This window comes from Engystomops pustulosus, chromosome 8 (assembly GCF_040894005.1).
Source record: "Engystomops pustulosus chromosome 8, aEngPut4.maternal, whole genome shotgun sequence".
Taxonomy (NCBI): domain Eukaryota; kingdom Metazoa; phylum Chordata; class Amphibia; order Anura; family Leptodactylidae; genus Engystomops; species Engystomops pustulosus.
Window position 1 is genome coordinate 72,202,957 of NC_092418.1, and position 27,130 is coordinate 72,230,086.

The following is a 27,130-nucleotide window of genomic DNA, read 5'->3' on the forward strand; positions in this document are numbered from 1 at the left end:
GCACCTTTAATCTACTACTAGTTCACTGCCTCCATACATGGCCGCCTTATCAAACGTGCTGTGTCAGGCAGAATTTTGGGTTGTTTTCATGGCTTCCACAACAAACTTGTTAACTTTGTCGCCACCCTGCTGTGTAATCCTCAAAATATACTGGCAAACTTTTACCATTTACGGATATTATTTCAGCGCTTCTTGCGCATCTGTTTACATTCCCCTCACCCGCCATATCCTTAACTTATAAGAACGCTACTACACTTGATCTTATACAAAAGGTTCTTAGAAGTGCTGTTTGGGGAGTAGCCTAGAGACAGGGGCTTGGATTGGCGAAAGCTCGTCTGGCAGCGGAGCGCCAGCTCCATGCCAAGAACCAACTAACATAGTTTTAACTGCAGCACCTTTAATCTACTACTAGTTCACTGCCTCCATACATGGCCGCCTTATCAAACGTGCTGTGTCAGGCAGAATTTTGGGTTGTTTTCATGGCTTCCACAACAAACTTGTTAACTTTGTCGCCACCCTGCTGTGTAATCCACAAAATATCCTGGCAAACTTTTATCATGTACCGATATTATTTGAGCCCTTCTTGCTCACCTCCTTTGGTTCCTCTCTGCTACCCATTGGTTTGAAGCATTAGTCCATTTAGGGTATGTCGCCATGCCACTCTCTAGCCTTCCGCTGCTGCCGCTGCCTCTGCATGCCGTCCCCTATAGTGTCCGGGTCAATTATTGGATGTTTTAGATGCTATCTAGCTTCATTCTGTCACTCTGTCATGGCCATGCTGTTGCCCATAATTTTGGCATAATGGTGCGATTAAGCAGCCTCAGAGGCATCCATGCATGCTGCCCCTGCTGTTTCCTGTCCATTTCCGTGGTGTTTCCATCCTTTTCTGAGGTTCCCAGGTGTTTGGCCAAGCTTCCCTGTGCAGAGCCTTGGTCCCCTTGAAAAATGCTCGAGTCTCCCATTGACTTCAATGGGGCTCGTTATTCAAGACAAGCACTCGAGCATTGGGAAAAGTTCGTCTCGAATAACGAGTACCCGAGCATTTTAGTGCTCGCTCATCTCTACTGATAATATATTAAAAACAGCATACAAAAGAGCAAAAAAAATGTGAAAAAGGATACATATTTGAAAGAATATCTCCCAAGCTGCCCAAAGATTATTTATAGAAGGGCAGCTGCGATCAAGAAAAGCTTAGCCCCGAGTGTATTAAGGCAACATAAAAATAAAAAGAATACTGGTCATGTCACCAAATGTCATAAAGTCAAATGCCTTTGCTGCAGAACAATCAAAACAGGATCAACATTAAAATCACAAAATACCAAGGAAATATTTCAAATTAATAATAGAATGTCTTGTGACACCAAATTTGTAATTTATTTAATTGAATGTCATATCTGCCACCTACAATACATCGGACGAACAGTTCAAACATTACAGAACAGACTAAATAAACATAGGGAAAACATCCGGAAAAGATTCCTATTACATCGAGTTTGAAAACACTGTTCATTGAGTCACCCGAAGAATAAATGTCCAATCGATAAATGTCCAATCTATCATACCAATCGATCATATACCCATTACAGAATCAAACAGATTCCCCACTCTATGCAGACGGGAAGTGTATTGGATGTGCAAGCTCGATACAATGGCGCTGAATTGTCTAAATTAAATACAAGAAACTATCCTATAAACAATCTGTATTATATATATATATATATAATAGCAATGAGAAATAGCTCAACTCGAATAAAACAAAATAACACTTTCTCCTTAGATTTTACACAATACACATTAGTATATGTTTAAAAATCTACATTTATCTCCCCTGCCTCCGACCACAACCATCTACTAGGTAAAACCCTGGACAGGATATACCTATCACGTATTTCCTCATATAAAATTCAAACCAAAGATGTACTTACCGTCGCACTGGCGATCACGTCAATCCTTGTCTTTTAACTGTATATGCATGAACCCAACGAAGCGCTTGGTACAAGCGAGAAACGCGTTGTTCTTAATTTAATGTAATTTTTCTCTTTATGGACATTTTTTATAAAATAAAAAAAAATTTATAAACGCTAATCGGATTAGGCCAGCGCCATCTTTCAAGCTGAATGAACACTGAATGAAACTGAATGAACACCGTACATAGGTGTCAAAGACGTGCCTTTTGGAATCTGCCTATTCGATACGGGAGGAATAAGCAGCGGAACGCGGCAGCGGCATCAGATCTCCATAGAAATGATACGAGGAGTTGTGCCCTTCATGCACAACTCTTTCAGGTTAGTGTTCCTTTACACTAATTTACTGCAATCATACAAAAAGTACTACACTATACTAGCGCCGCTTGTCTCTCCCTCTCTCCCCAACTTTTAACCCTAGGCACTGGCCCCCGGCGTCTGAAGATGCTTTCACTGAGCTAAAATCTGCCTTTTCATCTGCCTCATCCGTTGGTGCGGGAGCCATTCTCACACAGAAGGGTTCCAAGGGCTGAACCCTCACCTGTGGGTTCTTCTCCAAGACCTTTCAGCCGCAGATTGAAACTACTCTATTGGTGAGCGGGAGCTTCTGGCTATTAAACTTGCTTTGGAGGGTGCTCGTTATCCAGTCAGTATCTATACTGATCATAAAAACCTCCTGTACCTCCAAATTGCCCAGCGTCTCAATCCAAGATAGGCTTATTGTTCTCTCTTCTTCTCCAGTTTCACCTTTATGGTACATTTCCGAAGAATGTGAGGGCCAATGCTCTCTCTAGTGCCTCGGATGTTGTTGGGGAGGATCCTGCTCCTAGACATATTGTTCCTCCTCAACGGCTGGTTTTTGCTGCTCCTGTGGACCTTCAGCAACTTCCTCCTGGCAAGATATATATCCGATCTGCCCTTCGGAGAAGGATACTGACTTGGGGACATTGCTCTCGTGTGGCTGGGCACCCTGGGGTGCAGCGATCTCTTACCTTCATTTTCCGACACTACTGGTGGCCAGATCTGGTCAAGGATGTACAGGATTTTGTGGGTTTCTGCACTTCCTGTGCCCGAAACAAGCCATCTCGTCTTAAACCTGCTGGTCTTATGTTGCCGTTACTTATACCCAGCTGTGCGTGGACTCACGTGGCAATGAATTTTACCACTGATCTTCCATCTTCCTTGGGTAATAACGTCATCTGGATGGTAACCGAGTGCTTCTCTAAGATATCCCACTGCGTTCCTCTGCCAGGCCTGCCGTCGGCTCCCTGTCTAGCCAGCCTGTTCTTCCAGCACATTTTCTGGCTTCATGGACTACCTCTGCACATAGTCTCGGACTGGGGGCTCCAGTTTGTTTCCCGTTTCCCGGTCCCTGTGCCGTCAACTATAAGTGGAGCTGGACTTCTCATCTGCTTACTATCCTTAGTCCAATGGACAAGTTGAGAGGGTTAATCAGACCCTAGGCTGTTATCTCCGCCAATTTGTCTCTGCCCGACAGGGCGACTGGTCCACCCTGCTCCCATGGGCAGAATTCTCCTACAACTCCCTCGACTCTGAGTCTTCCGGTTCTGCCCCTTTCTTTGTTGTGTATGGGAGGCATCCGTGTCCACCCATACCTCTATCAGTGTCTGCTGATGTTCCTGCTGTGGAAGAGTTGGTAGAAGACCTTAAATCGATCTGGGAACAGACTCGTCAGTCTCTGCTTCGAGCATCCGCCTGCACCAAAACTCAGGCTCCAGGAGATAAAGTGTGGCTATCCTCCAGCTATGTTCGGTTGAAGATCCCCAGTTACAAACTGGGTCCACATTTCCTTGGACCGTTTGAGGTGTAACAGCATGAATCCAGTAGCATATAAGCTTCCACCATGCGCATCCCGAATTCTTTCCCAGCAAGTACCTCCTCCTGCTCCTGAAGCTGATGCTTCTGATGTCTTCGAGGTAAAAGAGGTCAGACGGGAGACGATTCTACCTTGTCGACTGGAGGGGGTTCGGCCCTGAGGAGAGGTTTTGGGAACTCAACGGGAACATCCTGGATTGTTCTCTACTACACAGGTTCCTCCAGTCCAAGAAGAGGCGGAGGCCGAAGGGGGGGTGTACTGTCATGGGTGCTCCTGCGATCTATCTCACGGGTCACAGGTGCACCCGTTCCCCTCTCCGCTGCTGCCCCTTGTCCCCCGGTGAGTCACTCACCTTGCCGCGTTCCCATGCCAACTCCAGCATTGTGGTGCGCTCTTCCCTGTCCCTTTCAGTAAATTTAGACGGCCAGCGTGCCATTAATTGGCACTGGCCTTTTTTTGCAAAATTATTTAAACCTGCCTCTTCCTGCCCTCCCTGCCGAAAAAAGCTCCCCAGTGATATTCCTGCGTTCCTGTGTATTTCTGAGTCCCTCCGTGTTCCTGTGTTACCAGTGTTCCTCCATGTTGCTGTGTTCCTGTGTTGCTGTGTTCCTGTGTCCTGTGCGTGTATGTTCCCCTTCCCATCTGCCTTGACCTCCCGTTGCTGACCCCGGATTGGACTTGACCCTACACAAGACGACGAGACTGTCTTCCGTTAAGGTACCTCGACCTAGGCTGCCACCGCATGCTAGTGGCACCTGTGGAAGGACCTGGTGGTACCCTGCCGCAGCAAGTCCATCCCACTTTGTGGCAGGCTCTGGTGAAGACCAGGTGCCACTTAGACTCCGGGTGTCGGCCAGTACCACCTCCCGCGGTGGTCCAGTGGATCCATACATCCGGAATCTTGGCAATTTTCTTAGATAATTAATAAAGCCCATTGACAATAAACTATTGTACTACCCTATTAGACATGTTTAGGGACTGATTCTTCAAATTTTTCAAAATCATGATCCTTCTTGCTCAGTTAACTGTCCGTTATCTTTGCTCCATTTACTGTCCAGTCTACTTTCATTTTCCCTTAGTTTATTTTCTAAAATTGCTAAATCAAATGTTTTCATGCTTTTTTCCATATAGTTACTAATTAATTTTATTTTTTTCAAACCTAGAATTTGCTTATTTAAGCATAATTATATCAAACTGATAAACAAAATGGATAGGGAGTGTTTGCGTGGGTTTCCTCCGGGTCTTCCAGTTTCCTACCGCACTACAAAACATACTGGTAGGTTGCTTTGATTGTGAGCCCCATGTGGACAAGAACTTACTTGGCAAGCTCTGTGCTATCTGTGTGCTGTGTTATCTGTGTGCGCTAAATAAATAAATAAATTATTATTATTATTATTATTATTATTATTATTATTAAAGGAGCTATCTGGGTGCTCCAAGGGTATTCTTTCATAGTGCTGATGATGCTCTGTAAGTTTACATAACAAACTAAAAAACTTGCCCTCTATTAGCGAGCAAGTATCTACCGGGCTAAAAAAAGGGATATCTTTCTTTTATAACTGTCTAGGCAACAAAAGAGAAATGGAAAAACTGGCATGGCTAGCGAAGGAAAAAGATCTAGAAACTTTATATTCAACCACCCAATGGCAACAGACTCAGATATTGGCACACAACACATTCCATAGTGTATCCCATCTGGAAGCCGCAGTAAAAACACATATAAAGGTGGTACTTTATCCTTGCTAGATTAAGGAAAATATTCCCCACCACTCCCCCGGGCTGCTTGCGAGGCTGCGAACAAAAAGGGACCCTAATACATACCATATGGTCATGTCCCATAATCCAAAGCCTATGGGGTAAAACATATGCAGTCCTGGCAAACATGAAAAATAGCATTTTCCCCAGCTAAAGCCCTTTTGCTAATAAATCTTCAGACACCACCACTTAGGAGTAGAACCATTTCTGCTCATGTTTTACTATCAAGAAAAATGGAAAGAAAAAACTGTCAAGGAAAAAACTATCAAGGAAAAACTGGAAAGAAACAGCTTCGCCAGGGATGGGATGTGCCCTTGAACAAAATCAATATAACCTGTGGGTATGAAAAAACAATAGCTATCCAGACAAACAAGCTGAAATCATCCCAAAGCCAATGGGATCTGTGGATAGTCCAGTCCAAACTATCAAGAGTGACTGAGATTACACTAAGAGCTCTAGGTTTGATTTGATGTTTAATGTTAAATGTTGACTGGTAAATACTGAAGGCCCCCCTGGGCCCAAACAAACTTAAGCATATTCTTGCTCCTCTGGTCCTTGTCATGAAGACCTAATAGGGAAGATAGCAAGACTGAAATAAATGTTCCATAAAACCAAGCAAGGAATGTATGTACTGTATTACTAGCTGTAATTATACCATTGTTCATTGGCAACAAGTGTAATGTGACCCAACGGGCCGAATTGCTTGTTCTGCTAGAACAAAATATAGATCTTGTGATTGTAAATGTTTAACCTGGAGATAACAGCATCTCATTTTCTCCCCGATACCATATTCCTCTTTTATTTCCATAAATGTTTTGACACAATTCTCCCGAATAAACTGTGATATACAATACAGTTACAGTACATGTTCTTTATCCATTCTTTCAAGTTAATATTATCAAAAACATCCAAAGTACAACAACCCAAAGTGGAAAAGTGTCCACCTGACACTTCTGGGCTTGGTGTAGTATATACAATACTCTGCTTTTCTTAAACACACCTAATTCAAGAACCTGCAAAATATTATGTGGAAATGTACCTTTAATATTTTGGATAAATGGCCATGTATTCCACAGTATCAATTTTTTAATCTCCAATGACAGAGAATATAATCTTATATCTGGCAGAGCTAACCGACCTTGATCAACTGGGTTCATAAGGATCTCCAGCCTCATCCTGGCTTGTTTTCCCTTATGAACTATATCCCTGAAAAGACTCTATTATCTTGAAAACTTCATTTGTAACCCTAATTGGAGAAACATTTAATATATATAAAATTTTAGCCATTAAGCACGTTTTAATTAGGGCAATTCTACCTGCTATACTTAATGCCTAATTTCTTTAATTAGTGGGAGGACATTTAACCTTGAAAAATCTAATGTATTTGCTGAAATATATATCCCTAAATATCTAATAACCCCCTCAACCTTAATATCTTTTACTGCTTCCAGCTTGGTAACTCCCCAGGAATCGATAGGTAAATAGACTAATTTTTGCCCAGTAATACAGCAGCCTGACATTTGCCCAAACGCATTAAACACCCGTATGGCCTTATCTATCAACATATATGATGCTAAATAAAGTAGATCAGCATATAATGATATGTTCTGTTCATTATCACCCTGTAAAGAAACCTATAATTTCCTCACCCTGCCTAATTTTCTGAGCCAATATTTCAATAGCTAAGGCAAACAACGTTGACATTGGGCAACCGTGTCAGGTACCTCTTTCTAATTGTATACCACATGTGTTCTTTATTTAGGTATGAATGTTTTTAGGACAATTTCCTTATTGACGAGCTATGCTCTTTGTCCCTCCTCTTTCCTGTAGACGTCTCATGTTACTTTTCTTATCTCCCACACTTGACGCTGTGCTTGCCGGAGGAAATATCTATACAGGTTTTGGGCCTGACCATACACAGCTGGATCTGTAAGTACATATATAACGTATGGTGGAGTAGTCTGAACTTCATACCTAAGAGCCCTTGGTCATTGTGACCCCTAACTATATATTTTGTAGTATAAAATTTTTTACACTAACATAAAAAAGGCTTGTTTACCTGCTAATACTATGGTGATATTCAATCCAATCATTATTTACATGTGCACAATTAGGCTGTATTTTTTAAGTATATTAGACTTTAATTGTATAAGTTCTTCCTTGTTTCAGATACATTTCTCTGTGTGTGGATCTGGTTTCTATGAGTCACTCTTGTGCAGTTTCTCCATGTTTCCTTTACCTCAGTTTGACTGGATTCTCTAGTTTTTTAATTCAGAACAAGTCTATCATAAACCCTTAGGGGCTTATTCACATTACTTTATTTTTGGTCTTTGTGTTATCCCTGTGGGATAGAGGACAGTACATAGACAGTACCTAGCATATACAGGTCATGGGTCTTAGTGGAAAAAATTTGCAGGATACATTGCTTTAGTCCTTGTTATCTCTGAGCAATCTCATCTGTCTCCACTACAGCTAGTGAAAATGAGTTCCCTTTTCTAATATATAGAACCATCTGAATACATAAAAGCATTACGATATTGAGACTGTTTGAGAATGTTTTAGAGAGGTTTTCCATTTATATTACATATTTTATATATGGCTGGGGGACTATCAAAACAATAAGCCTCTTATACTCAACTCCCCGGCACTTTTCACCTGCTGCACTGTCCATCACTGCTGGATCTCTGTTTGTATGCAGAGGCCAAAGGAGACATCCTGACCACAGCCACGTGCTGTTCACGGTTCAATACCCTCCAGCCATGTATAACTTTTGTTTTACATTCCAGGACAACCCCTTTAAAGGGGTTTACTAGGCTTTTATTTTAAATGTGTCTAGTACAGGGGCGTTGCTAGGGTGGTAAAAGATCTGGGGCACGGGCCCCAATACACATATATAGAACTTTCAGTAATGCCTACTCCTGTATACAACCCCCTTCATGTTTGGTTGAGCCTATAACTACTGTACATAACATATACATCTACAGAAACCACAGGAGAAATCCCTACCTATTCCCTCCAGTGACTGCAGGTGATATGTCCTCCATATTCTCCATTAGGTCCCGGCATCACCACGTCTCCTCTTTAGCCACGTGTCCTCCCTGTGGAGTTCACCACACAGACATCTTATGTTCTTCATTGTCCTGACATCTTTGCCCCCTAACAGTGTTATTCTGCTGCTACCCCTAACACGCTCCTTTATTGTAAGGCCCCTTTCACATACATGTATGCTACGGCCAGGCCAGGACTGCTTGGCTGGGAAGGTGGAGGGGTGACCGCTCCTCACATTCTTATGGAAGATCTTTTTTTTCTGGTGACACACGTGTGCCCACCGTACCATGCACAACGCTCTCCCACGGTGGCCGTGTGTTAGCTGCAGTTCAAATAGCTAGTATATGTTGCATATGGCCACCATATAGGATCATAGGGGCCTATACATACACAGGAAGTCCTCCTGAAAATACCGTTAATACAGAAATAATAATTGCTTCCTAATATAACATATTTTTAAAGCCATAAAACCTCTCTCTTTCTCTCTCTCTCTCTATAGATAAATAACTGTGCCCCCCCACTAATTTGCCCTCAATGTGACCCTAAACTAAATTGATGTACGCTACCCACTAAGAAGTCCCCCATAGTGCACCAATGTCCTCACAGCCCCCAGTATTGCGCCCAACAGTCCCCACTAAGAAGTTCTGCAGAGTCCCTTCTAATGCGCCCCCACAGCCCTCTCTAAAGTCCCCCACAGCCCCCCCCCCCAGCAATGTCTAAAGAGCCCTGTTATGTCCTCAAGAGCCCACCTGTAAGTCCAAAGAGCCCCGTTATGTCAACAGATCCCCCTCTAATGCCCCCACAGCCCCCTGTAATGTCTAAAAATCCCCCTGTCATGTCTGAAGAGCCCCTGTAATTTCCCCCACAGAGCCCCCGTAATGTCCACAGAGCCCCCTCTAATATCCCACACAGACCCCCGTAATGTCCCTAAGAAGACCCATCACATTTCCCAGTAATGTCCCCCTACATCCCCCTAATTTCCTCAAAGGCCCCAGTAATGGCCCCAAGAGCCCCCTGTAATGTCCTATAGAGCCCCAACTTAATGTCCCCCACAGCCCTCTGTATTGTCCCCCACAGCCCCCTATAATGTCCCCAACATCCCTTATTTCCTCACAGGCCCCAGGGATGTCCCCAGAGCTCCCCGTTTTGTCCCCCACAGCCCCCTTTAATGTCCTCCAGTGCCATCAGCAATGCCCCCCAAGGGACCAAGTCCCCTCATTGTGCCTTTCTTCCCTGCCCCACTGCATAATAAACAAAAAAAACACTTATACTCACCTCAGTCTCCTCCAGCTTCTCGCTGTTCACTGCAGCACTGAGGTGACGTCATCAGCTGGCGTCTCCTGCTCCCGGCAGCTGTAGTGAGCTGCTTGAAGAAGGAGACGCTGGGTGACCGCGCCCCTGCTCCCTGTAGTGGAGAACGGAGCCGACGGCTCTGTTCACCATTGCAGGTTACGGAGTGGGGAAATCTGCCCGGGCAGCTATAGGAGTGTCTTGCTGACCTGGGACATTCGGGGCACAAGGCAAAAGATCCGGGGCACAGGCCCCGGATCTTTTGACCTAGCGACGCCCCTGGTCAAGTACATAATAAAATTTTAAATAAAACAATACCAACCTTTTTTCCTGCTACTGCACCTTACCTTTAATGAAAGTCTTCCACCTCCTGATTTAACTACATCTAAAAAACAGAATTTTGTACAGAATTCTATACTATTTTTCAATGCTCTTCTGTTTCCCAGTGATCTATCATTTTTATCTTTATGCATATTACCTTCACTCTGCACCAGCTTAGATTCATATCTGCTGGTGCAAAGGCTTTCTTCTTTCTACACAAATGTCTGCACCGTACAACAGGGTTATACTGCTTGTCGCTGGGCATATAAGAAGTAAACTAGTGAAGTGGCAGACATGCTTTTGGTGCATAATAATAATAATTCTTTATTTATATAGCGCACACAGATTATGCAGCGCTGCACAAAGCATGTCAAATCGGTCCCTGTCCCCATGGGGCTCACAATCTAATCATCCTTCCAGTATGTTTTGAAATGTGGGAGGAAACCGGAGGACCCGGAGAAAACTCATGCAAACACGGAGAGAACATACAAACTCTTTGCAGATGTTGACCTGGGTGGTAATCAAGTCCAGGACCCCAGCGCTGCAAGGCAGAAGCGCTACTCACTCCGCCACCGTGCCGCCCTGATAGAGAAGTAAATTTGCATAAAAATTAAGAATTTTCTCTAAAATAACAGACCGCTGACAAGCATAAAAGTTATTTATAAGATTGCAATAAAGTGTAATACACAATACTGGTATTATTTTAGGTTGAGTTTGGAGGTTGTTAGACTAATTTCAACACTAGAGATTGCGTTGAGATTGCAGATTTAGCCTGACTGCTAAAGACTGCAAAAGATCTCAGTTGACATAATGTAACTGGCTCAGGGATTGCCGTCTCCTAGGATAGAGAGATGCTTTTTGGTACATCACCGTCACAGTCCACTCCAGACAAGTTGGGTACAACTGGCCGCAGCCAGTTATAAGGTTTTCCCAGGTGCAGAGGTAGGCATCCTCTTGTACACCTTCTGACTTTTTAAAGCAAAACCTCGGAGCTACTGGTGAGTAGGACAGAAACCTATACACCATTTAACACTTTTCCCCTAGTCACAATATATATAATATATATCACAAGACCACTAAAGCCAGGGATTGGTAAAAGCCGTAGCAAACAGGCAGGGACCTTATAGCAGTGGAGCAGTGGGGGAGCTTGAACTTAAATTTTACCAGACATCCTGCTCCATAGTCTTTAAACCCCCCAAAACACTATAATCCTAATGGTAGTGGGCTGCACAGGAGGGGACCGTAGTGATAATGGGAGACTTTAATTTTCCAAATATAAATTGGGGTCAGGGCTCTTCTTCATCTGTGAAGGGGAGACATTTTATGAACATTCTTCAGGATAATTTTATGGTGCAGCTTGTAGAAGATCCCACAAGAGGTGACGCATTGTTGGACCTTGTGATTTCTAACAATGAGGAGATTATCCAAAATGTCAGTGTCCGGGAACCCCTTGGGAACAGCGATCATAATATAATTATTTTCCTCTTAAACTTTAAAAAGCAGAAACAAGTGGGAAAATCGAAAATTTTGAATTTTAAGAGGGCTAATTTCAAAAATTCAGGGCTGCACTACAGGATATAGACAGGGATCAGATACTGTCAAATGAAGATACTGATGTTAAATGGGAGAAATTCAAATCTATCCTGTGATTTTATACTTCTAAATTTATTCCAATAGGTAACAAGTATAGACGGGCTAGATTACACCCCGCGTGGCTTACAGCTACAGTTAAAAGGGCACTTAATGAGAAAAAGAGGGCATTTAAAAAATATAAATCTGATGGGTCACCTGAGGCTTTCAATACTTACAAAAAACTTACCAAAATCTGTAAATCAAATCAGCCAAAATACAAAATGAAAGACAGGTGGCTAAAGATAGCAAAACAAATCCCAAGAAATTTTTTAGGTATATCAATGCAAAAAAAATGGGTCAGAACAGGTTGGACCCCTTTATTCTGAAAATGGGGCATCGGTGACTGGAGACCAAGAGAAGGCGGAGATACTTAATAGGTTTTTTTAGCTCCGTTTATACAATAGAAGAGAGAACTTCTCTCTTGGGTGGTGTACAAAGCTCCTGGACCAGATGGGTTACACCACAGAGTTCTTAAAGAACTCAGTTCTGTTATTGCTGTACCACTGTCTAAAATCTTCAGGGATTCCGTAATGTCTGGTGTGGTGCAAAGTGACTGGCGCAAGGCAAATGTGGTGCCAATACAAAAAAAGGGCTCTAGAACTTCACCAGGCAATTACAGGCCTATAAGCTTAACTTCCATTGTGGGGAAAGTATTGGAAGGGTTAGTAAAAGACTATATACTGGAGTATGTGACATCAAATAGTATAATAAGTGACAGCCAGCATGGGTTTACTAAGAATAGAAGTTGTCAAACTAACCTGATCTGCTTCATCGAAGAGGTGAGCAGGTGCCTGGATGGAGGAGCAGCTGTGGATATTGTGTTCTTGGACTTTGCAAAGGCATTTGACACTGTTACTCATAGACGCCTGATGGGTAAAATTAGGGCTATTGGTTTGGCAGAAATCATTTGCAATTGGATTGAAAACTGGCTGAAGGATTGTATCCAGAGAGTTGTGGTCAATGATTCCTACTCGGAATGGTCACCAGTTATGAGTGGTGTACCTCAGGGTTCTGTGCTTGGCCCACTACTATTTAATATATTTATTAAGGATATAGAGGTAGGAATTAATAGCACTGTGTCCAGAGATCGCGATAACGCCTCTACAAGCGTCTATGACGCAAGCAGAGGCTGATTTACTCTCCAAAAAAACCACCAAGCGTATAAATACGCTTGGTGATTTTCTTGTAAAAGCGCTGGCTCTCTGCAGTAGCGATGTGCAGCTGCCGCCTGCTAGTGTGTAAGGAGCAGAGCGGACAGCGGAGCGCACAGAGCAGTCACGTGCACACGGACCCACTACACTGCAGATAGGTCTCTGCTTCTGCCGGCAGAAGGGAAGATGAAGCCACGCCCCCTGAACACTCACTGCTGCCGGTCACTGTCTTCTCCAAGCTCATTTCACATATAGGGAGCAGCAGGGGAATCACATTACACTAAAAAGGGGTGGGGCAAGGCACAGGCAGGAGGACAGGACATGTGACCATTACTGGGGTCTCTGCTCCTCCTCCCCTCCTGACCCGTCTCTCTAGTACTAATAGATATAGCTGCACATGCACACTAGCAGATTTGGCAAAGTCTGAGAGCTAGAAGGAGAGTGGAGAAGTGTTTGATTTCAAAGGTGTTTGTTGTCATCTGTGGTGGGGGTCCTGTGCCTGCTGTGGTGGTCTCACAGGTTTGTGTGACTGACTTATTCCCAGGGAGTTCAATTGATTAATACTGGTTACCTGAGCCTGATATAAGATGTATTCAATAAAGTACAAAATAGTTATGATTGAAAATTCTATGCATGGGTGGACTGCATGGGACACAGGAGGGTACAGTGATCTTACAATGGTCACAAGAGCTTACAATCTGAGGGGGGAGCGGCAGGAGGTGAAAGTGCTTGTCCAATGGTCACAAGAGCTTACAATCTATGAGGAGGAACAGGAGATGACAGTGCTTTTACAATGGTCACAAGAGCTTACAATCTATGAGGAGGAACAGGAGATGACAGTGCTTTTACAATGGTCACAAGAGCTTACAATCTATGAGGAGGAGGGGACACCGGAGGTGACAGTGCTTGTACAATGGTCACAAGAGCTTACAGTCTATGAGGAGGAGGACACAGGAGGTGACAGTGCTTGTACAATGGTCACAAGAGCTTACAATCTATGAGGAGGGGACACAGGAGGTGACAGTGCTTGTACAATGGTCACAAGAGCTTACAATCTATGAGGAGGGTGGGCACAGGAGATGACAGTGCTTGTACAATGGTCACAAGAGTTTACAGTCTATGAGGAGGAACAGGAGATGACAGTGCTTTTACAATGGTCACAAGAGCTTACAATCTATGAGGAGGAACAGGAGATGACAGTGCTTTTACAATGGTCACAAGAGCTTACAATCTATGAGGAGGAGGATACAGGAGGTGACAGTGCTTGTACAATGGTCACAAGAGCTTACAGTCTATGAGGAGGAGGATACAGGAGGTGACAGTGCTTGTACAATGGTCACAAGAGCTTACAATCTATGAGGAGGAGGTGACACAGGAGGTGACAGTGCTTGTACAATGCTCTCAAGAGCTTACAATCTATGAGGAGGAGGACACAGAAGATGACAGTGCTTGTACAATGGCCATAAGAGCTTACAATCTATGAGGAGGAGAGGACACAGGAGATGACAGTGCTTGTACAATGGTCACAAGAGCTTACAATCTATGAGGAGGAGGGGACACAGGAGGTGACAATGCTTGTACAATGGTCACAAGAGCTTACAATCGATGAGGAGGGGGACACAGGAGGTGACAATGCTTGTACAATGGCCATAAGAGCTTACAATCTATGAGGAGGAGAGGACACAGGAGATGACAGTGCTTGTACAATGGTCACAAGAGCTTAAAATCTATGAGGAGGAGGGGACACAGGAGGTGACAGTCCTTGTACAATGGTCACAAGAGCTTACAATCTATGAGGAGGGTGGGCACAGGAGATGACAGTGCTTGTACAATGGTCACATGAGCTTACAATCTATGTGGAGGAGGAGGACACAGGAGGTGACAGCGCTTGTACAATGGCCATAAGAGCTTACAATCTATGAGGAGGAGAGGACACAGGAGATGACAGTGCTTGTACAATGGCCATAAGAGCTTACAATCTATGTGGAGGAGAGGACACAGAAGATGACAGTGCTTGTACAATGGCCATAAGAGCTTACAATCTATGAGGAGGAGAGGACACAGGAGATGACAGTGCTTGTACAATGATCCAGGCATTTCAAGTAAGGGATAAAATAAATACCCCCAAAGACCCCAATGTTTTCACATTGTATTGTAAAAAATCCTCCCTGAACCAAAACACTTGTGCTCAGTAAGTAACAACTTTATCGCGGCCAAACACATCTTGCTAGTTAGTGAACGCAAGTGCATTGGTCAGAAGGCTTATGTTTTTGGGAAGGATTATCTAGTAAAAAATAAACCGTGTAAAAAAAAAAAGTGTTATGCCCTCAACCCCCCAAAAATAAATGAAATAAATTTAGAGGCGGCAGCCCCAGCCTGCTCAGTGTGGGGAGGTAGGGGGTTTGGGGCTGGCTATTAACAATTTATACAACTTGTAGTTATATATTTGTATTAACTGAAAATTCCATACTCCTCCTCAGCTAAAAATACTCCTCAAAAATGGTGAGAGGAGTATTATTACCCTTCTGGAAAAATGTTAGTGCGACCTCTGACTGTGTCTATTTTTGCAGATGACACCGAACTGTGTTGTGTAATACAGTTTATGGAGGATGTTCATAAGCTGCAGGGTGACTTGGACAAACTGAATGTTTGGTCATCCACTTGGCAAATGAGGTTCAATGTGGATAAATGTAAGGTTATGTACCTGGGGGCCAATAATCCAAAGGCAAAATATGTCCTTGGGGGAGTAAATCTGGGAGAGTCCCTTGTTGAGAAGGACCTAGGGGTACTAGTAGATCATAAATTGAATAACAGCATGCAATGTCAATCAGCTGCCTCTAAAGCTAGTAGGATCTTGTCATGTATCAAAAGTGGTATGGACTCTCGTGATAGGGATGTAATATTACCACTATACAAGGCACTGGTTCGGCCACACCTGGAATATGCTGTCCAGTTCTGGGCACCGGTCCATAAAAAGGATGCCCTGGAGCTGGAGAGGGTTCAACGAAGTGCCACAAACATGATAAGGGGTATGGAGGGTCTCAGTTATGAGGAAAGATTAAAGGGCACCTACCACCACAAATCTACCTATAAAGGTAGATTGGGTGGTAGGTGGATCATTGGGACGTGAGGATAGCCCTTTTAAGGGCTAATCCTCACGTCCCTGCACTTTTTTGAGAACTTTAATTTGATATTTATTCAAATGTACTTATGTGGCTACCGGGGCGTGGAGTAGCCGCTTATGAGATTACACGAGGCGGCTACTCCACGCCCCGGTAGCCACTTTACTCCTCCTACTCACCCATCTTCGGCGCGCAGCTCCGCGTAGCTGCGCGCCCTCGTCCGGCGAGCCTGCCGTCTGCGCATGCGCAGAAGAGCAGGCCCGCGCCTGCGCGGTCACAACTCCGAAACAGGCGCGGGCCTGCTCTTCTGCGCATGCGCAGACGGCAGGCTCGCCGGACGAGGGCGCGCAGCTACGCGGAGCTGCGCGCCGAAGATGGGTGAGTGGGAGGAGTAAAGTGGCTACCGGGGCGTGGAGTAGCCGCCTCGTGTAATCTCATAAGCGGCTACTCCACGCCCCGGTAGCCACATAAGTACATTTGAATAAATATCAAATTAAAGTTCTCAAAAAAGTGCAGGGACGTGAGGATTAGCCCTTAAAAGGGCTATCCTCACGTCCCAATGATCCACCTACCACCCAATCTACCTTTATAGGTAGATTTGTGGTGGTAGGTTCCCTTTAAAACAACTAGATTTATTTAGTCTGGAAAAGAAACGACTACGAGGGGACATGATTAATTTATATAAATATATGAATGGTCCATACAAAAAATATGGTGGTAAGTTGTTGTAGATTAAATCAAATCAAAAGACGAGGGGGCACTGTCTGGAGAAATCAAGGTTTAATCACCGGAGGCGACAGGGCTTTTTTACTATGAGAACTGTCAATCTGTGGAATAGCCTGCCTCAGGCACTAGTCACAGCAGGGACAGCGGATAGCTTCAAGAAGGGTCTAGATGCCTTTTTACACCTAAATAACATTGATTGTTATGTTATATAGAATTGTTTCCCCTAAATCCCTTCCTCATCCAATCCCTTCCTCATCCAATCCCTACCCTTCCTTGGTTGAACTTGATGGACAAGTGTCTTTTTTCAACCTTATAAACTATGAAACTTTGAAACTATCTATGAGCATGACTAATAGATGTGTGATGATTGTGATGGTTTAGATTAACAAGGTTTCTTGTTTATTCAAGAAACTGAAATACTAAAGGTCACACATTAAGTGAACTATGTAATGAATGTACTGGAATTTAGCTTGTACACTTTGTTGTAAATGGTGCAATACATGAGTAGTGGGGTAAATTTATATCAATACTTATTCATTTTAGTACATTGCTACTTGGAAAACGCACGCGTTTCATTGGAAACGCATATGTGTTTTGGCCAAACCCCCTCCCACTTGCGCTTTGGGAAACCGCCACGTGGGAAAAACACCACGTGGGAAACCGCCCTCAGGCTTCTCCAGAAAGTATGGTAATCTAACCCAATGTTTTCTTCATCTACAGAGAGAACATCATCAGTATGTGTCCCTTTGAGGATGAGGTGTATAATATTTGCAGTCAGCTGGAATCCAGTAGAACCAAGGAGCTGCAGTTTTTGTGCAAGGATCTTATCCCACAATCGCATAATGATAAACAAGACACACATCTTTTCATGACATTAAAGCAAATGGGCTTAATAGATGAGAAGAACAGAAACCTCATTGCGGAGCTACTATTCTATTTACAGAGATACGACCTACTTAAAGATCATTTTAAGTTAACTAAGGACACAATGATAAAGAGGCTGAAGAATCCAAAGATGGCATGTATTGCCCCTTACAGGTGAGCATACATAGATTCTTTAATACCTTAAAGGGGTTTTCCCACAAAATAAAATTCTCAATCCCCTAGTCATGTTAACACAATAACGATCATTTTAACCTGTTACTTTACAATTTTACTCAGTTTTATTGCTGTTTTAGCTCCTATCTCTCCCTCAGTGTAAAATCCAAGGGTGTGGGGGGCCTCTCTAAGCAGACACATTACTGTGTTATCCATCTAGATCTGTGGGGTGACAATGTGGTTAGATTATCAGGGTACAGGTGTAAATACACTTTAATCTGGCTTCTGACATTGTACTAACACACCGACACATAGAGAGAGAGAGATGAGACAGATCAGAGATGAATAAGATGATTACACAGAGGCTGAGACACAGGCTGACAGACCATTACACTGTTACACTGTGGGTTCTGCTACATCTCACAGATATGTGCCTGCATCTCCCTTCCCCCGGGTCACTTATCTCCTTGTAGCTTGTTGTTTGCAGCCTCTCTCTCTCCTCATGATCTCCTGGCAGCAAGTGTCTGTGTCTCAGTGTGAGCCCTGTGCAGGGGGCGGGGCTACAGGCAGAAATCTCATCTGCACGATCTCACACACAAATCCAAGATGGCTGACGACCCTAAGTTGGACAAGTTGGACTTGAAAATGCTGGACAATGAAATGCTGTATTTTTGTTAATAACAGTGAATTAGAGAATGTGTTATTTTGTTATCCTGAGTACATATAAGAAACTTGTCTTCATGGGAATACACCTTTGGCCCTTTTTTGTTTATGTGTTGCCATTTTTTTTACTCCCATCTACAAAAATCTATAACTATTTTTATTTTTCCTTGTACAGAGATGTGTTGTGAGCTTGTTTTCTGCCTAACAAATTGTATTTTGTAGTGGCAATATTTAATATTCCCTTATTGGGCAGCAGAAAAAAAATTACAAATGGGGTAAAATTACTGAAAAACACATTTGCTCCATTTTCTTGTGGGCTCAGTTTTTACGGCTTTCACTGCACTCCAAGTATTGGAGTGCTGTTTCATTCTTTATGACTGGACTTTCACATATAGATCATATACACACACATACAATGTCATATACATGTACATACATACAGCATACATACACACCATACACAGTATACACATATACACATCACAGATTCAGCATATATACATCACATACATGTTAATATAGATATTATTCTGTCCAATGTTGAGTACATTATGTATATAATGGTGCACATACTCCTTTCTTTAGTGTGTCAGGTTGGATGACATGGCCACCTGACACTGCTGGCCCCACAGCAGCTGCTATGGCTGCAACCACTGTAGTTACACCCTTGCTACTCACTGGGGCACATTTACTAAAAACAGTGCAAACTGCACTACGGGTGTGCCAGATTCCTGAATTTCAGTGCCCGTTCTGCCTGAATCTGGCGAGTACAGCTGCGACTCATATGTGGCGCAAACACTTCTTAAATACATGTGCAAGCATGGCGCAAGGTCCATAGTAAATGTGCCCCACTGAATTCATAAACAACACTTTTTCCTTTTTCTTACGGATTTGTACCCTAACAATATTCCTCACAGGATCTATTTAGTAATTTTTCTTTGATTTTACATTTTGTGTGGTCTTATTTTTGAGGACTTTGGGTCTGAGATACTTAGCTGCTGGAAATAGTCCTTCTTGGAGCTCAGTGTTTTTAACAGCCCTTTTTTTTGGTGTGTTTTCATATTTCACTCCACTTGTTTTCCGAGTAACAAATTGCACTTCCTAGGGAATGCATTTAATATTCCATGCCATGCTGTGTACTGGGAAGCTGGAAAAAGATTCCAGCTGCAGTGAAATTGACGAAAATAAACACATTGGGATGTGTTTATGTTTGTGCCCTGTTTTTACAGCTTTCATTGTGCACTACAAATTATACCCCCCCCCCCCTCTATTCTTTGGGTCAGTAAGTGCGATAGCACATTTTTATAGGTTTTAATTTGTTTAAGTATACTGAAATGTAAATCTTTTGCCATATTCTGAAGCCAATAACTTTTATATACTCCAGTGTATGGAGCTGTGTGAGGTGTCATTTTTGGGCAATCAAATGACCTTTTCATTCACCATTTGGGGGACTGTATGAACTATTGTTCACTTTTTCTTAAAATTTTTATGTGTCGCAAATTGGCTAAAAGTGGTGTTTCAGACATTTGGCCACTATTTACAGTAACAAGGTTTTCCATAAGGAACAACTGTTGATATATTTTGATAAATCAGGCATTTTGGGAATCTTGTAGATCAGCTCTAAGGGAAGTGGGGAGAGTTGAGCTTTTAGGTTTTATACATTTTTTAAAATTTTACTGTATTTTTAGACCCCCTAGGGATCGGATTGATTCTAACATATACTGCAATACTGCTGGATCGCAGTACAGTATATTGGGACTTTCCTATTGATCTGTAATAGTGTGCAACTGACACTCTATTATAGATCGTGCCTCATGGGAGTCTCACATAGACCACTATCCGTCACGGCTATAGATTGTTGCCCCCAAATGATGGGGCGACCAGGGGCATTTAAATGATATAAACCCATGATCTTGGCCAGCACTGATTACGGATGTTAGTGGTGTGTGTTTGCTGCATTATACTTCCCACTGACAAATTGTTTACTTTATTGTTTTAGACGCTTACTCTATGAGCTTGGAAACCTTGTTCCAAACAGTGAAGTTAATGACATTAAGTGGAATTTTGAAAACATTCTTACCAAAGTTACCCTCGAAAGAGTGACGGTAAGAAGAATACAACTCAACAAATTATAGATGGTGATATTTCACTTTTTTACTACCTGTATTACAATTGTTAACCGTGTTGCTGTTAACTAAACCAATACAAGGCTACTGTCCATGGTAACACAATTTTATTTCTTTAGTCCAGATAGCCCATCTTCTGTAATCTTCTTTCAGTTGTTTTTACAACTGCTTCCTTTAGTAGTAAAAAAAGCTTTGTAAAATATGCAAAGGAGCCATATGTACTCTGCCGCTAAGTTAATTAATTATGCCCCGTTGGCCTGACTGACACGCCTACCGTGTTCACAGAGCCGGTGACGTCACGTCTCCTTCTGCAATTCTTGTGCTGTCATAGCATTCCCTCTCTACAGTTCTCGCACTCCCCACTGGGCAGTGTAGGGAATGCTGTGATAGGGCTGCATGATCTAGGCCAGGTTAACCCACCTACATTAGTGAGCCTTACTAGAATATTGGGCGCCAAATTTAACAGGGAGTGATTAAAGAGTAATCGTCATTTCAAAAAAATTTTGATATGTTGTAGGCCAGGCAATTTTAAGCCCCTTTTGCAATTGGATTAGTTAACTTAAAGGGGTATTCCAGGAATAAACATAATTCATATACAAATGGGTACTCAAAATATATGCTAATGTTTAATTAGTTGTTATTTAAAAATTTTCCTCCCCTTAGCAGAAAATGCTGGTGACATAGACTGTAATGGAGAATTAAAATTCTACTGGCCCTTTAATCAGTCCGTTAATTTCCTCTGCGCGGTCCGTTGCAGAGCATACACAGGACAGAAGATGGCCGCTGGTCACATGTCCACATCACATGTCCTGCACCTGCCTGGGCAGATCACGTGATCACCAACTATGTTTGGCTGTCGTCGGTTGGTTGCAGTGCATCCAGTATGGCCAGTGTTGTGGTGATGGCAGTTACACATCATTACTATGGTAACAGAGCAAGAAAGTCTGTTATATCATCACTGGGAGCAGAGGATAAGAGGGGGGAGGAGTTACTGAGAACTAAAGCATCATGGAACTTGTAGTTTCCAGTGGCAGCATCTTAGTGATAACTCCACCTACTTTAGAGAGGCCATAAAATTTTTAAATCATAAAATCAAACTATTTAAGCTCCGTTTTGTGACTAATGACATTGAGTATTGTTGTAATCATTTATTTATATCATCATGGGTTTTTGTGTCAGACGTTCATATTCCCGGAATACCCCTTTAATCTTGTTCCTTCCTCTTGTATTCTGCAGACTTCCCCCTGTTGTTAGTGAAATTGCTGTTGCTAAGCACATTCTGTCTTCACTGAGGAGCTGACTACAGAGGCAGACAAACCCCCTCTCCTCTCTCTGCTCACATCTGATTACCTCATAGCTCAGTGCTCCAGCACTCAGTCATGTGCTGCCAGGAGCCCTAACTAATGTAATAACCACACAACTACTGCTTCTCCCTCAGGTTTCCCTACACTTGTATATACACAAATAATCCACATAGACACAAGCAGGAAATGGCAGGAGAAACTCTCCAAGTCTCCAAGCTATCACCTCTTGTGCTGTGCTGAAGTTTTACATAGATAGGTAGATAGATAGATAGATAGATAGATAGATAGATAGATAGATAGATAGATAGAAAATGTGATATCATATGATATGAGATATTAGATAGGTGTGAGATAGAAATGAGATCAATAGGTAGATAGAGGGCCTCAGGTCCTCCAAACATAAATGCAAGAAAATGAGCAGCACTCTATTTGTTGTGTAAACCAGGTTTGGTCCTTTTTATTCCATCATAAGTGACAGTAGCAGCATTTCGGCCCTGGAAGAGCCTTTTTCAAGGCTTCAAAAAGGCTCTTCCAGGGCCGAAATGCTGCTACTGTCACTTATGATGGAATAAAAAGGACCACACCTGGTTTACACAACAAATAGAGTGCTGCTTATTTTCTTGCATTTATAGACCAAAAAAGGTACCAAACGAGGACCAAGAGGGGCAAAATACTTTGAGGAATGATTCCCAGGGACATCTGGAGAAGAATTATGTTTTTCAGCTTTTTATAACTATAAAGAGATTCAAAATGTTGAAGCTGATTGAGGTGGTGAAAGGTCCTGTTTTTCACAGCTATATCTAATAAACATTTTGGAATAGGCCAATTTGTAACATTTGGAACATAAGCATACCTTTGCAGAAACGGGGCACAAAGGGGTGCATTGGACCTTACAACCATCTCCATGTCAAACCAACAGGCTTATTTGATTTGAATTAAAACTGAGTTTTTATCGGCATTTAGACAAATCTATCCGAGAAATTCACGATGATGACGTAGGACCAATCATCTACCATGACTTAGGAGCTGATTGACTAGTGAGGCTAGTTATAGGATTCAGTCTCATTCAGTGGCATAAAGAGACCCTGCGGGCCCCAATTCAAACTTAGAATAATACATCATAATACTACATTATACTTCAGAATACACATATTTCATATATAAACTATACAGACATATGGACACATACACTATATATATATATATATATATATATATATATATATATATATATATATATATATATAATTATACACAGCACCATATATACTCTACACACAATATATATACGCTACACATACAAATACACCCACACCATATAAAAGAAACACTGAAATACATTGCACATAAATATATATCCCCACACCAATACTAACATACCTGTACAATACTAATAATATTGCAGTAATGAATACACTACATACATAAATTTAAAGCAGCTGGGAATATACTGCACATTACTATATAGCCCCCAAAAATTACTGCACTCCAGGCCTGTCATAAGGCAGATATAGACATCACTTACTGCATAACTCGTAGTTGTAGACCTTCTACCTCTGATCTGTCCTGGTCTTCATTTTGGTAGCTCCTCACAGATGGTGGTTCTTCTTCTCCATCAGTTACAGAACTTCTCCAGCTGTGACTTATCGCTACAGAATTCACCACAAGATGTCTTCAGCTGCGTGCAGTACATCCCGAAACTGCGCCCCTAAAAACACCACAGTCACTTGCAGTATAATGTTACATACATAAAAACCTACCTCCTAATTTATATACGGCACCTACTAACTGTTGTACAGCAACAACATCCTCTTATTAATTTAACTTTACTCCCATTCATTAATATTTAGCAAAGCAGTACCGCATTAACATATATGTAACCCTGCACCCACCATTTATTAAAGTTGCAGAGCAGTAACAGTGGCCATTACATAACAGTAGTCATTATAATTTCCCCACACCCTTCCCCTTATTATATAACGGTAGCCATTATTATATCCCCCACCCCCTTATTACATAACAGTATCCATTATAATGTCCCCCATCACCATTATTACATAACAGTAGCAATTATAATTTCCTCCACCCTCCTTATTACATAACAGTAGCCATTATAATCCCCACTTAATACATAATAGTATCCATTATAATTTACCCCCACCCCTCCTTATTATATAACAGTAGCCATCGTAATTTTCCCCATCCCCCTTAAGTACCAGTAGCAATTATTATCCCCCACCCCGAAACACACACACACATTTACTTTATACCATGAGCAGAATTAAAAATTTTTTATAAATATACTCACCTTATCTGCTCCGGTGGTGAGTGACTGTCTTCAGTGCATGGAGTAGCACGCCCAGCACCGGCAGCGTAATTAGGTCATTACGCTACCAGTGCAGGGAAGCTGGCCCGAGCACTGCTGCTGTAAAGAGTGACAGAGCAGGAAGTGTCACTGCACATCACCTGCTCTGTCTTGGCTTTCAGCAGTATCGGAGGACAGCTGCAATTGGGAACCAGCGGCTGCACAGATTTTAATCTGTGACAGCCGCACCCACTCCCCCACAGCTATCGCTGACATATTACAGGATGGCCCGGGCTACAGCTATCATGGGTCAATATGCAGCCACATTCTAGGCAGATATGACAGCCGCAGCTCAAGCCCTTCTCTTACAGGGACCCTGTCACGGTCGCATCCCCTGCGACCACGATTGTTACACCCCAGGTCTCATTACTTCTGTATGTGTTTTACTGCAATATCAAAACTGTTTTCATCAACAAAGAAATCGTAGGGGCTGACTAGAGGGGGACAGGACAAGTACTTGGGAAGAGGTTTACCAACAAACCACTTTTCCTTAGGGTATTTTAATTCGGGGATGAGAAAGCAATCTGAACCTGCAAGAAAACTTATATCTAATATTTCAATATTATTAAATATACTTGTATATATTTTTTTAGAGTTTATGGGACCTTTTCATTGAATTGGAAAAGAAAGATGTGATCAATAAAGATAATCTGGAATACCTCAAGCTGATGTCTCAGTATATTGATGATGAAAATTTTAAGGACCGAATTTTACTATATGAAAGGGAATACCCAGGTATTCTATACTTCATTTGGAAAGTGCCTTGTGACATTTGTGCAAATACAGATTGCACTTGCATTTCTGAACAAATCGTATTCATTTTTTATAATAAAAAAGTTTGCATTTTCATTAGTTTTTTTTTTTTGTATTATGGCTAATTTAAGGTGTTGTCATGTTGATTAGGAAGCATCAACGCATATATCTAGAGATAACTGATTGGGATGGGATCTAATCAAGGACATACACTTATTTGTCCTAAAGCTACTGCTATTGTGTTCTAAGTGTGTTTTAAATTACAGTTGAGAACTCAATTCGGCATGTCAGCTGCCATACATCACAAAGTTACCTCTCTATGGATTCTGTTCCATAAAATTCTAACTAGTTGCTATAAAGATGGTTTTCATAGTGGAGCCCTGGTAGACAACTCCCCTGCTTATTCATATGTGGGGGCAGCAGGCTCTAGGAATCCTTGTGATACTCAATTTATTACATTTAAAAATGGAAACCATGGAATTTGATTTCTGAATTTTCAATGCTACAGTAATCTTTGGTTGTCTAAAGACAACAACCTTTAATTTTCATTCTGCACTACAAGCTGTAAAACATTATATAGACATGAGTTCCAAGCTAGAGAAAAAGAACATGCAATGCAGAAAAACATTGTATTTACAGCAATAAACAATTTATATTACATTAACTGGTTTATTTTCCTTCATCGTAGCTGCTTCTCAAGGGTCAATAAACACTGATGACTCCCCCGAAAACCCAACTTACAGAACAGAAGACTCAGAGGTAAGTCACAAATCGCTTGTGAGAAAACGATCATTTCTGAGGTACTGATCCATCCATTTGCAAGCCATCAGCCACAACAAAATTGTGGCATAAAAATCCTTCAGAAAGCAAACAATATTGACCATTTTCTGATGCTCATGGAACGGCTGTGGATTTAGCATCTCATTTTAGGAATAACATTAAAAAATTTGTGTATTTGAGGTGGGATCTTACAAGGTATATAAAGGGTCAATACTATGTTGGGGTTATATTTTATATATATATATTTAATACCGGTACATAAAAAACAAACAATTTGCTTTTGTAGTTGCTGCTTGACATTGACTTGTGCCACTTTACTTTAAAGGGTCACTCTCATGATTAGATTACCCTATCCTTATTAGCATAACCCAATAAGTTCAGGTAGGCTGGAGGAAAAATCCACATGCCAAGGTTTTTTTCATGGTTGTTAATTTACATGATAGAAAGACATTGTTATCATTTATTATTTGTTTAGACCATTATTTAGCAGTGTTTGTGGGGACAAGAAGTAGGATGAGTACATGTATATACAAATTGGTGATGGAAAAAAAATCTAATTCTAGGCATAGGCAAGGGAATTTTGCCTCCAATATATAGCCATTTATTTAGGCTATTCACACCTCATATAATATGCAAAGTAACATCATTTCTTGATTTCATTTGTGATTTGTTTTAACCTTAGCTTTCAAGTCCTTGTTACAAAATGAACAGTAAAATCCTTGGGATTTGCCTTATAATAAGTAATTTTAACTTCAGTAAAGCAAGAAGTAATCCTGGACAGCAGGACTTTAATGACAGGAGAGGGAATAAAAAAGATGAAGGTAAGAAGATCATCAACATTGGATCAGTTCTTGTATATATACTTCTACATATTTTGGTTAGGGTTTCTCTTGAATACCACCTTCTGTAAAGTCAAATTGTGTCCCTAGATGGGACACAAGAGCAAAAGTTTATTCCCTCTCTGAGACAAGTTTCAATTTATAAAGACGTCTTCTTTATTATTTAGAAATAAAACTTTTCATCAAGCTATAAAGGAGAGCTTGTCCCACTGGTTTAAGAGCAGCCACAATATATTGATTGTATTAAGCTAGAAGGAACAATATGATTAAGTTGGAGTAGGGGTTAACCCCAAGAGAATTTTGTAGCCAATTTCACAGGTTTCTGGTAAGGTTGGATATAGAAGCCAGGATTACTATGAAGGAACCTAGTTGATTTGCATCTACAGACAACTTATATACTTGGACCTCAAAGAGTA

At 41.8% G+C, this 27,130-nt stretch overlaps 1 protein-coding gene across 1 annotated transcript in view; it reads left to right on the forward strand.

The window, feature by feature from the left end:
- The window catches only part of LOC140076154 (uncharacterized), a 57,582-nt gene that overhangs the window by 23,895 nt on the left and 6,557 nt on the right, over window positions 1-27,130 (forward strand). The window contains exons 11-19 of the mRNA XM_072122663.1: window positions 5,369-5,508; window positions 5,786-5,896; window positions 7,008-7,033; window positions 7,387-7,485; window positions 17,567-17,884; window positions 20,547-20,652; window positions 24,936-25,077; window positions 25,784-25,854; window positions 26,558-26,696. Of these exons, the coding sequence (XP_071978764.1) occupies window positions 5,369-5,508; window positions 5,786-5,896; window positions 7,008-7,033; window positions 7,387-7,485; window positions 17,567-17,884; window positions 20,547-20,652; window positions 24,936-25,077; window positions 25,784-25,854; window positions 26,558-26,696 (1,152 nt within the window). The remainder of the gene's footprint in view (window positions 1-5,368; window positions 5,509-5,785; window positions 5,897-7,007; window positions 7,034-7,386; window positions 7,486-17,566; window positions 17,885-20,546; window positions 20,653-24,935; window positions 25,078-25,783; window positions 25,855-26,557; window positions 26,697-27,130) is intronic.